This window comes from Prionailurus viverrinus, chromosome B1, assembly GCF_022837055.1.
Source record: "Prionailurus viverrinus isolate Anna chromosome B1, UM_Priviv_1.0, whole genome shotgun sequence".
In the NCBI taxonomy this organism is placed as follows: Eukaryota; Metazoa; Chordata; class Mammalia; order Carnivora; family Felidae; genus Prionailurus; species Prionailurus viverrinus.
The window spans coordinates 85,576,815-85,589,088 of record NC_062564.1 but is presented as its reverse complement, the minus strand read 5'-3'; the positions used below and the strand labels follow the sequence as shown (position 1 = coordinate 85,589,088).

General features: G+C 37.3%; 1 protein-coding gene across 1 annotated transcript in view; it reads right to left on the bottom strand.

The window, feature by feature from the left end:
• The window catches only part of RNF150 (ring finger protein 150), a 259,684-nt gene that overhangs the window by 75,762 nt on the left and 171,648 nt on the right, over positions 1–12,274 (bottom strand). The window contains exons 3-4 of the mRNA XM_047857015.1: positions 6,245–6,316; positions 3,976–4,058 (exon numbers count right to left, since the gene is read on the bottom strand). Of these exons, the coding sequence (XP_047712971.1) occupies positions 3,976–4,058; positions 6,245–6,316 (155 nt within the window). The remainder of the gene's footprint in view (positions 1–3,975; positions 4,059–6,244; positions 6,317–12,274) is intronic.

Sequence of the window (12,274 nt, the reverse complement as noted above, 5' to 3'; positions counted from 1 at the left end):
CTCTTGAGGAGCAGGTTCTAAATAAGCACCAACATGCCAGGGGCTTTGGTTGGTTTATTTAATTTAGAGTTTGATCAGCTTCTGCCTACAGAGTCAGAGGCCAAAGGAAAGTCAAAATGAGCCACTAATAATCTAGAACCATTTCTAACATATTCTTAGAATATTAAGTGAAAAGAGGATAATAAACGATGTTGACAGTAGTGTCTCAAACTTGAAAAAATAGGCATGGCAAATCAAAGCAAGGAAATATACACAAATATTAGCAGTTGTTATCTGCTAACGCTGAGGGAGTCAGATAATTAAGTATTTATCCAGTATACCAATCTTCTATAATGAAGATGTAATAGACAAAGCAAACTGCTGTTAGTGTGAAAATGTACTTTTTTTGTGGAGCCTTTCTTGTGCCTAGCTTTGCTTCCTTCAACTTTTTAAAATGCATCTTGCTTTGGTTGTTGTACGCATCGCTCTGAATTGTGATTGCTTATTTAAACTCACATCTCTCTCTTCCACACTAGACTGATTTCCTTTAGGGCAGAGATCATGCCAGAGTTTTCAACTCTGGTACTTCACACCATGCCTGGCACACGGCTGCCACAAAATAAATGTCTATTGTTTCAAATGAAGCATTCAGGCCCTTTAAAATTGTTCCTACAACATACAAGAGTTCCCAAAGTCAAAGGAAAAGACAGTAGCAGACACTAATACCCTCCTAAATTAATGATAATGCTGTAGGGATCCATCAGAGAAAGGAAATAATTCTACAGGCACCTAGGGAAAGGATGCATATATTCCTTTCTTTCTTTCTTTCGTTCTTCTTCTTTTTTTTTTAATGGCAGACTTTCGCCCTGCCCAAGGAGGTCAGATTCTTTTTGAGCCGGAGTGTTTGAAACTGGGTAGCTAAATAGACTGAAATGGTTAACTACTGAAGAAAAGGAACACCGTAGGATAAAAGCCACGGGAAGAATCTGAGAACCCAACTTATTCTCTGGACAAGAGAAGACAATAACATTTCAATTCAGTGCTTCAATAAAATATCTTCTGTAGCTAAAAATCATAATCACAAGTACAAATCTGACTCACCAAAACCAGCCCTAAAGTAAACTGTAATGTAGATTTCGGCATATAGATGCTGTAAGCAAAATCAAAGTTCTTTGGAAAACATCCTAGTGGTGTATTAGGATCAATCCCAAACCACAAAAGTTGGCCCTGTCTGACCCTGAGGTGCTTTGTGTGCTGCTGTGGATGTGCATGCCTGTCTGGCCCCACAGGGAGCCTCGTCTGTGCATGTGCTGGAGAAGGCCCCTGGGGGAAAATGGTAAGTGCATATGTGCATGACTTAACTTCAGTAATCGCCGTGACTACAAATAAGGAAGGGAGATCATTTATTAATTCATCCTAATTTGTGCAAGGGTTTCCAAAAGACACAAGCAAGAGAATGACTCTGAAAAAATCATGGTACAAGAATATCCTGGAGTGATTTGGAAAGATACCCTAAGTGACCCCAATAGAGAAGTGATGTACCTGGTGTGTCAGAAGTTAGGAGGCTGCAGAAAAGAGTATAAAAGAAGAAAGACAAAATCTAGATTTTTTTTTTGAAACTGTTTATACTCCGAGGGGATGCAAAAAATTCTGTGGGTGAGTCAGCCTGGAAATAATGAGAAAGAGAGTCTATAAAGTTCATAGGAGCTAGGGCTTAATCATACCCCAGAGGAAATTATGTAGCAAAAAGCAAATGCCAGTGCATTTGTTTGATAACATCCATTAGCGCAGACTGTCTGGCAGAAACAAGCAACAGGCATCAAAATATCTCGACTTTAAAGTCAGCACGGAAAAAATGGATGAGCTCTTCAAAGAGTAAATATATATGGCTCATCTAAGATCAAACGATAAGGAACTCTAACCTGTACTTGGTAATTCTCAATGTTATTTTGTTATTTAAAGCAGGGCCCACAATAAGAAAATAAAAGCAGATGGACAATAAGAAGCTTGAAGCAGAAAGAATCAAGGAATGAGCTGAGAACCAAATAATAATGTAAAAATGAAGAGTTTCAGGCCAAACTGAACTGGCCTAGGGCAAGGGCTAGTATAAATATAATTGAAGTTCCTAAAGTTTTATTTTTTTTTTGTAAATATTAAAATGCTATTTCCTTGGTTAGTATTTCCAAAAATTATACTGTAGGAGATAGATCTGGAATAGTACATGATGACAATCTAAACACTGCTAAAGCAATGTAATTTGTCATAATTAAGAACTGAAATCAGCCAATGTTCCATAACAGGCGCATGGTAAATTGAATTGTGGTACATCTAAGGCTTGGATATTATGCAGCTTCTAGTTAATTCTACGCAGTAACATGGAATATACATGACAGAGCTCTAGATGAAGAAGTCACTTTATACAATATGGATTACAGAGCTAAAGTAATGCTATATATAGTTTTTAAAACAGATTTTCTTAATTACATTTATATTCTCAAGAAAAAGTTTCAATTCAACTTAAATTTGCTTTGATGTTTTTTTAGAAGTACCCTCATAGAGCTCTAAACATACACCAAGCAGAAGCAAAGCACGTTCCTCGCTTCTATGAGGCTTTATGAAACCCTTAGTAAAATATTGTAGACATTAAAAAATGCTACCTCTGGAGCAGCATCTCTGTAGCTCACACACCGCCTGTCATTCTTTGCCAGTGTTTCTAGAAGTCACCAAGTAAATACCAAGTGTAATGTCTGAAGAGAGAATTGATACATTCCCTCATAGGAAGACCCAACGAGCCTTCATGTGTCCCAGTTTATGATTTTGCCGTAGAGACAGTCAAGCATCTATAAACTAGGGAAAGTGAATCCCCAGGGAAGGCTTTGGCTAGGGCCAGCACAGTGCACTTTTCTCCAGGCCCTTTCCTGATGATCAATGTGCCTAAAAGCATTTCAGAAGAGATCCTTTCTCCTTGGGAGTTTCTGCATTTATTTGCATACCCTGTCCTTTTTTTTGACACTTCTTTGTCATTTGGGGATTATTAAACTAATTCCTTTACAGGCATATTTTATTTCTTTTGTATTTCTAAAAAACAGTTCTTAAAGGTGCCCTGATTTATATCTTTGTGTATTTTATCTACTTTATTTACTTAAATACTCTTAAGAATTTTTAAAGCTAATCTAAGTGAAGAACCTTTCTTCAAGGGATAATTTTTTTATGTCTAGGATACTTCACAGATGCAACAACAACACTAAAAAAGCTGTTTAATTATTGGAAGACAGCTTTTATGCAGTCTTGAAGTATTTGATTTCATTGAAGTATTTAAACTTAATTTTAGCCATATAAAAAATTCAAATACCTTAACAGTGAATTTCATTTAGGGAGAAGGATTAGGGTTATACAAGAAATCACTTGGGGAGTTCTTGCGACTAGACCTGTTGGCATTTCCAAATTCTAGGAGTTTCGGAGTGACTGTCACATTCCCTTCCTGCCGGTAAAACAAACAAAACAAACAAACAAACAAACAAAAAATAAAAAAAAAACAAGGGAAATGGAATTTGCCTTTGACTTCCCAGGTACTCCTGACCATATTCTGGCTGTTGATCCCTTCATGAGTATTCACAGCATACTTTTAAGAGTTCATTAATTATATTAAAACTGCACTTGTGAAAGTGGGAACTGATTCTAAATACCACAGTTTTGTTGTTACAGAAAGCTCTTACTTGGAGCCATATCATCAAATTGTGTATCATGAGGTTCTAATGAATAGCAGTACTCATCCTTTGCTGCAAGGAAGATCAGAAAAATATTTCACAAGAAAGAATGTTTTCAAGGGGAACGGTCACACAAAAAGAACAAGGTTTTTGATTGTTTGATACTTAAACCCGGAAATGGTTGCGCAGACTGACCTTGCTGGGCCAGGCCATGCAGGTCTGAGCCAGGGAGGTCAGCAGGCACTCGGCATGCACACCCCATTCAAAAGCAGGCAGCCCAGTGACTCACCGGCAGGGCAAGATCCGTACAACGTCGTTGGGCTTGTACCCTTCAATGCAAACTGCACAGTTATCAAAATCGGGTTCTGTTTCCTGTAACAGAGAAAATACAGATGAGCCTACTTGTGTAGCTTCAGCTCTTGGGGAAATATCCAAACAAGCATGGAGAGCATGCTTGGAGCAAGGCTTTCAATGGCCCAGCTGCCATTTTTTTAATCAAAAATTGCTCAGTTTCCATTCCTTCCAACCTCCACTTTTTGTTTCTGGGTTCCACTGCAAGCACTTTTGTAAGGGAACGGTTTTTTAATGTATCGTTACTAATTATGCTATTTATTATAATTGTGAGAAAGCAATTTTTAAAAATACCATCACTGAGAATGCTATTTATTATAATTAGAGGTGACATCAAAAGCTCAAGGATGAGAAATAGCGTTTAGGGAGAACTGTCTGAACGATATTTCATCTACCACCTCCTTGGGAATCTTATGTACACAACTCCAGAACAATGGATTTAACTTTTTATTCAAGTATATAAATCTCTTTCAATACCCCATTGTATATGACTTATGTGGTGGTCCCTGCTCTTTTATTCTTCTGTTTGAGGGGAAAAAGTAATGAAAAAATATACTTTCAGTTTAGTAATGAATTAAATGAATTTCATCTTATCAAGCTCAATAGCATTTTTATATAGTTGAAAAACAGCAGCATGTAGTGAGACAAATCAATTATTCAGACTAAAGACAATACATGTAAGAGTTGAGAATCCCTTACAATGGCCCAAGGAGCCCCAAATACATGTACTGCAATCCGCTGCTCTATAATTTCTTCTGGGGAGAAGAGAGACCTTTGGAAGTCTGTGGGCCTGGACTATACTGTTTTATTGTTCTTCCTCAAGATATGCTTCTGCATTTGATATGGTCATTGCAGCAGTATTTACAATAGCCAAGATATAGAAGCAACCCAAGTGTCCATTTATAGATGACTGGATAATGAAGATGTGGTGTGTATATATGTGTACACACACACACACACACACACACACACACACACACAATGGAATATTACTCAGTTATAAAAAGAATGAAATCTTGCCATTTGTGATTGCATGGATGGATCTAGAGAATATAATGCTAAGTGAAATAAGTCTGTCAGAGAAAGACAAACACCATATGATTTTACTCATAGGCGGAATCTAAGAAACAAATGAACAAAGAAAAAAAAAAAGGAAACAAAACAACCAACAAAACCCAAATTCTTAAATACAGAGAACCAACTGGTAGTTGCCAGAGGGGAAGTGGGTGAGGGGACAGGTAAAACAAATAAGGGTGATTAGAAGTACACTTATCTTTTTTTAAAAAAAATTTTTTGATGTTTATTTTTGAAGGAGAGACAGAGCGTGAGTGGGGGAGAGGCAGAGAGAGAGGGAGACACAGAATCTGAAGCAGGCTCCAGGCTCTGAGCTGTCAGCACAGAGCCCGACATGGGGCTCAAACCCGTAAACCATGAGATCATGACCTGAGCCGAAGTCGGAGGCTCAACGAACTGAGCTGCCCAGGCACCCCAGGAGTACACTTATCTTGATGAGCACTGAGAAATGTATAGAATTGTTGGGTCATTAGGTCATACACCTGAAACTACTGTATAACACTGTAGGTTAATTATAGTGAATTTAAAAAAGATATGCTTTTGCTCTTGGCCTTATGTCATCATTCTACAGCTAGGGAGGCTGCTGAATGACTTTGGGGTTCTAGATGCTAGATTCAGAGGGACTGAATATCAGTGGAGGACATCACTCATCATATAACACTGTCTTCTTTGCAAGGATTTATGGACAAATATTCTCAAGTTGGAACACCAGGGACAACCATTTGGTTTTTACCTTGTGGGACACCACAATAAGGTAATTAGATATTGCTTGAATATGTTTTCCGTCTTTGCCTTGGCTCCTGGAAAGCCCCAACCTAAACTTGGGATCCATTTCTGTTACACAGTTCAGGTAATATATTTGTGTACAAATTGCATCCTACCTCCACCTATTTTTCCTATACTTACTTGATTTCAATTTCTTATATATTCTGTCCAACGACTTTGTTGTTCTATTGCCTGTGTCTTATTGTTTTGAATTATGTTAATAAAGATGGGTATAATAACAGACTTACAGGAGAGCTATTGTCACGTATCCCCTTTTCCCACCCTTCCCTCTCTTCTACCCTGGCTTCCAGAAAAGTCAGGAACTGTTTTAAGATAGCCCCTTACCAAAAAAGAAAAGAGGCTGTTACCTTGTCGCCCTTCTTGATGGTTCTGACCTGGAGCTTGCTGATCGCTTTCTTTGCTGCATCTCCCAGTCGGCGCTGAAAAACCAAAAGCTGCTTGTGAGTAATAAAGATGTGTAATTCTTGACCTTGTTTCTGATGGCATTTAATAAACCAGGCCAGCTACCTCTGAAATCATGCACAAGTGGCATGAGTGCTAATGACAATGGCTAGAAGAGATGGGGTAGTCATATTTGTGCAAAGTGGTTCTAGTAATTGAGGTCTATTAAAGAGCTCTGTCATTGAGAGAAGCTCTTTATGCGCAATGTTAAGCAAGTGACAAATGATATGGGAAAATCCCGCACTACAGGGACTCCAGAGCGGGTTACAGTTGTGCAGACTAGCATACACACACCTAAGTTCAGTAACTTGCCACTCTAGCCATTTAACTTGTACAAGGAGATAGCCATTCTGGAGTAGCTGGAATAAACTTCATCTCCTTTTGCACAATCAGGGTTTATTGTTTGTGTATTTCTTTCAATTTGGAATTTTAAGGAATTTCCTTTGCTTATACAGACCCAGCCTAGATTTATATCTCACCTGTACTATCCTATTCCATCACATTCTTACATGCCAATTTCGCATCCTCTGTGTATGTTTAAGAGTAGGTATGCATATAGGAAAATGCATAAAACATACGTGTTCAGCTTAAATAATTATAAAGCACACACCTGTGTAACCACTGTAACTCATGTCAAATGATATATTATCACTTCTTTTTTCTTTTTTCGATAGGGAAAGTTGCCATCCTAGTGAGCCCTGCAATAATGTAACGATAGACCAATGAGGAAGAAGGGGAGAGGGAGAAGGGGTGGGTGATGAGAGAATTAAGTTTTAATCTGTCAAGCAGATTTGCTTGTGTGCCTGTGAGTTTTCTACATGTAGCAACTCCTTCTTAGGTACTATCCTGTAATAGATGTGTATTTGCAGCAGTGAAACATATTTGAAGGACTATAATAAATAAGACATTTAACAAGAATAATCACTTGCTTTCATTAATATTTTTTCCTTTTGAAAATAATACTCAAGCTTCTTTCTTTTCTTTAAAATTGTGAACATATTCTAACAAATAGTTAACATACTCTAGGTACTGCTAAAGCTTCATATGCGATATCACCTTCATTCTTACAATAACCCTATGGGAAAAAATTGTACTTTATAGAAAGAACTGAGACTTACAGAACTTAATTGTTTATATCATAGTCAATGAAAACTCAGTCAGAATTTGAATTAAATTAAGTTTGACTGTAAAGCCAAAGCTAAACTACCACTCTTATTATTCACTAATCACCCAATCAACAGACCAGCCAGTCAGCCTACCAACCAACATCCATCCAATCAGCCAACCAGCTAACCAATCAGCCAGCCTGCCAATCAATGGACATGTGGCCAACCAGCCATCCAACCAATATCTGGCAAGCTAGCCAGCCAACCTACCAATCAGCTAGCAGCCAACCAACATCTGGCCACCCAGCTAATCAGTCAACCAGCCAAGGAACTAACCAGCCAAAATCTATTAAGTGTTTATCAATATGGCACTTCCTCAAGCATACCGCAGCAAATAAGTAAATTAAGTAGAAGACAGGTGTTCTCCTTGTTAATTCATTTTCTCTTTTATATTTTGTCCTTAGTTTCTAAATGATTACCGGCAATTTTAACAGAAAAGTTTGGTTGTTACCTAAAAGGAGACCTACATACACTTGAGATTTATGCAGAAGTCCATGAGTAGCTAGCAAACTAAGGTAGCAGGAAAAACAAGGAAGGTTTATAATGATAAATACCATGGTGGGGGGCACATTGAGTGAAAGGGAAAAACACTGAGATGAAACTAAACAGGATGGAACTCTCTGTCCTTTCTTCTTCCTCTAATGTTTTGATCTACAATCCTTTGATCTTAACTCAGGCTACTTCTTCAGGGAGCTCTTCTTCCATGTCTCCCAAGACAGAAGATCCTTCTCGTCTATACCTTATGGAATCTGTTCCCGCTGCTTCATAACACTGTCATAACATTTGCAATGTGACATTTGTTTGTATAACCTATCCCTGTTACATTTCCCTCAAGAAGGTCCCAGCACCTAGAGTAAAGCTGCCTTTGATAACTAACAATTAGTCCACATGTATTTTGAATTACTTATTTTGTCCCAGGGTTTTGGAAACAATGGTAGTGAAAAGGGGCACCTACTGGCTGAGTTGATAGGACAAGTGACTCTTGATGTTGGGGTTGTGAGTTTGAGCCCCATTATGGGGGTAGGGAATACTTAAAAAAATTAAAAATCTTAAAAAAATGCTAGTTCAAAAACACATTAATTCCTGCTCTTTCTAGCTTACAATCTAATGGAAACTCCATAAATGTTCGATGAGTGAATTAAAATCTTAAACAAAAAGATTTTTTTTAAAGCATGAAAAACCATCTATGAAATTTAGCCAGTTAACAGGAAAATTAATGGACAAACTATAAGCAATATATGTGGTAAGGTAAGCAAAGCTGTGGTCCTGGCTTTTGCAAAACCAGTCAATCTCAACCAAGAGTTGCTTTCCACTGGAAAAGAAACCTGGAGCAGGAATTGAAAGGAATTGAGACAAGGCTACTAGTTACTAGGAGTAAGTGTAACAAACCTGTAGGATATTACATTTAGAATAAGAAATCTGGACCCAAATAAACAAAGGTTGATTGTTTTTCATTCAAGAGCTCAGATATTTTTGCAATTGTGTTAATGTGTATTACATAATACCTGGCCTCAACAAAATCACATCAACTGTTTTTTATTTTCAAGGGCTAAGCAGAGCAATTAAGTGGCAAGTATTATTTTCAAACAACAGTCACAGATTATACTCAAAGGAACCAGAAATATTTTTTTTTCAAAATTTAATTTTATTTAAACAATTCTTTAAAATTTTTTTCTTAAATTGTTGAAATTCAAAACATAATTGAGTACAATTTTTTCATAGTACAAGTCTGCTAATGAAGAGAATGAAATTGCTTTTGGTGTGTTTAAGTGGGGTTCAGAGTCAGCGTTCCTAAGCATCACAATCAGTTGTTGATCTGTAATGAGGTTTTATGTACCATACTGAGTATATTGTTTTCTATACATAATTCTTTAAAAAATTTTTTAATGTTTATTTGTTCTTGAGAGAGAGCGCGCGCACGAGTAGGGGAGAGGCAGAGAAAGAGGGAGGCATAGGATCTGAAGCAGGCTCCAGGCTCCAAGCTGTCAGCACAGAGCCCGACATGGGGCTCGAACCCATGAATCACAAGATCATGATCTGAGCCAAAATTGGCACTTAACCAACTGAGCCACCCAGGTGCCCCTCTATGCATAATCCTGTGTGATGAGATTATAAGGGAAAAATAGTGAAATATAGAGCATAACCCCTATTTTCATGGAATTTATAATCTATTTGTAAAATTATCATTCCAGTGGTAGAGCAACCTTAAATACTTACTTCTATATACTTCTATATACTTATTATACTTCTATATACTTATAAGTATACTTGTATACTTATAAATACTTAAATATAGTATAATATTACTGTTTCACAAAAGAGATGAAATAGTGCATTACAAGAGCCTAAAATAATTTTTGAGACACTTTATATAGTTCTGAAAAATACCTATAAAAAAGTGAAGCCAGGCATGTCCTTTTATTAGAAAGTCTGTAATGTGGCTTATGCTGACTTATACACACAACATTCATATTTTTTCTGTCTTAACTGTTGCTTATATTCTATTACTTCATTATATAATAGTTACTTCTTTTGACACAACCCAAAAGGAATGTTGTTTTAAAAAGTTTTTATTTTAATCACCCAATGCTTATCACAACATGTGCACTCGTTAATCCCCATCACCTATTTGACCCATCCCTCCACCCACCTCCCCTCTGGTAACCATCAGTTTGTTCTCTATAGTTAAGAGGCTGTTTCTTGCTTTGTCCCTCTCTGTCTCTCCTTTTTTCCCTTTGCTCATTTGTTTCTTAAACTCCACATATGAGTGAAATCATATGGTATTTGTCTTTCTTTGACTGATTTATTTCACTTAGTATAATACTCTCCAGCTCCATCATGTCATTGCAAATTGCAAGATTTCCTTTTACATGGCTGAATAATATTCCATTGTGTATATACGCCACATCTTCTTTATCCTCGATGGACACTTGTGCTGCTTCCATATCTTGGCTATTGTAAATAATGCTGCTATAAACATAGTGATGCATGTATCCCTTTGAACTAGTGCTTTTGTATTATTTGGATAAATGTCTAGTAGTGGGATTACTAGATTGTAGGAGAGTTCTATTGTTAACTTTTTGAGGAACCTCCAGACTGTTTTCCACAGTGCCTGCACCAAGTGTGCATTCCCACCAACAGTGCACAAGGGTTCTTTTTTCTCCACATCCTCACCAACATCTGCTGTTTCTTGCCATTCTGACAGATGTGAGGTAACTACCTCATTATAGTTTTGATTTGCACTTCCTGGATGATCAGTGATGATGAGCATCTCTTCATGTGTCTGTTGGCCATCTGCATGTCTTCTGTGAAGAAATGTCTGTTCGTGTCTTCTGCCCAGTTTTTAAAAAATGTTTTTTATTTATTTTGAGAGACAGCATGCATGTGTGTGGGAGAGGAGCAAAGAGAGACAGGGAGAGAGAATCCCAAGCAGGCTCTGTACTGTCAGCATAGAGCCCAATGCAAGGCTTGAGCTCATGGACTGCGAGATCATGACCCAAGCTGAAAACAAGAGCAGGATGCTTAATCCACTGAGCCATCCAGGCACCCCTCTTCTGCCCATTTTTAAATTGGATTATTTGTCTTATAGGTGTTGTGTTTTATAAGTTCTTTATGTATTTTGGATACTAACCCTTTATCAATATATCATTTGCAAACATCTCCCATTCTGTAGGTTGCTTTTCAGTTTCATTGATTATTTCCTTCAATGTGCAAAAGCTTTTTTTGCTTTAATGTAGTTCCAATAGGTTTTGGTTTTTTGTTTCCCTTGCCTCAGGGGACCTATCTAGAAAAAATTTGGCAAGGCTGATGTTACTACCTATGCTCTATTCTAAGATTTTTATGATTTCAGATCTCACATTTAGGTTTTTAATCCATTTTGAATTCTGTATGGTCTGTATGAGTCTTTCCTTTCCACTCAATGAGTCCCTTTTAATATTTCCTTCAGGGCTGGTTTAGTGGTCACAATCTCCTCTAGTTTTTGTTTGGGAAATTGTTTGTCTTTCCTTCTACTCTGAATGACAGCCTTGCTGGGTAGAATATTCCTAGCTGCAAGTTTTTCTCATTCAGCACTTTGAATATATCATGCCACCCATTCCTTTCTGGCTTGGAATGTTTCTGCTGGAAAATACCCTGATAGCCTTATCGGTTTTCCTTTGTATGTAACTGTCTTCTTTTGTCTTGCTTATTTTACTATTTTTTCTTTACCACTATATTTTGCCATTTTAATTACAATATGCCTCAGTGTGGATCTGCCTTTGTTGATTTTGTTGGCATCTCTCTGTGCTTCTTGGACTTGGATATCTGTTTCCTTCCTGGGTTAGGGAAGTTTTCAGGTATTATTTCCTCAAATAAATTCTCTGCCTCCTTTTCTCTCTCTTCTTTTTCTGGTACCCCTATAATATGAATGTTATTATGTTTGATGGAGTCACTGAGTTCTCTATTTTCATTTTGCCTGATTCTTTTTTCTTTTGTTCAGCTTCATTACTTTCTGTAACTTCTAGCCCATTAACTCATTCCTCTGCTTCTCCCGGCCTGCTGTTCATTCCATCAAGGATGTTTCTCATTTTGATTATTGAGCCCTTTATCTCTGCTAGGTTATTACTTATCTCTGTATTAATTATATCACTGTTGTCCTCCACTTTTTTCTCAAGTCCCAGTGTCCTTATGATTATTGTTTTAAATTCTCCATTGTGCATATCACTTATGTTAGGAAAGTCAGCTATGTCTCCTATTCTTGAGGGTAATGGCTTTATGAAGAAGAAGTTCTGT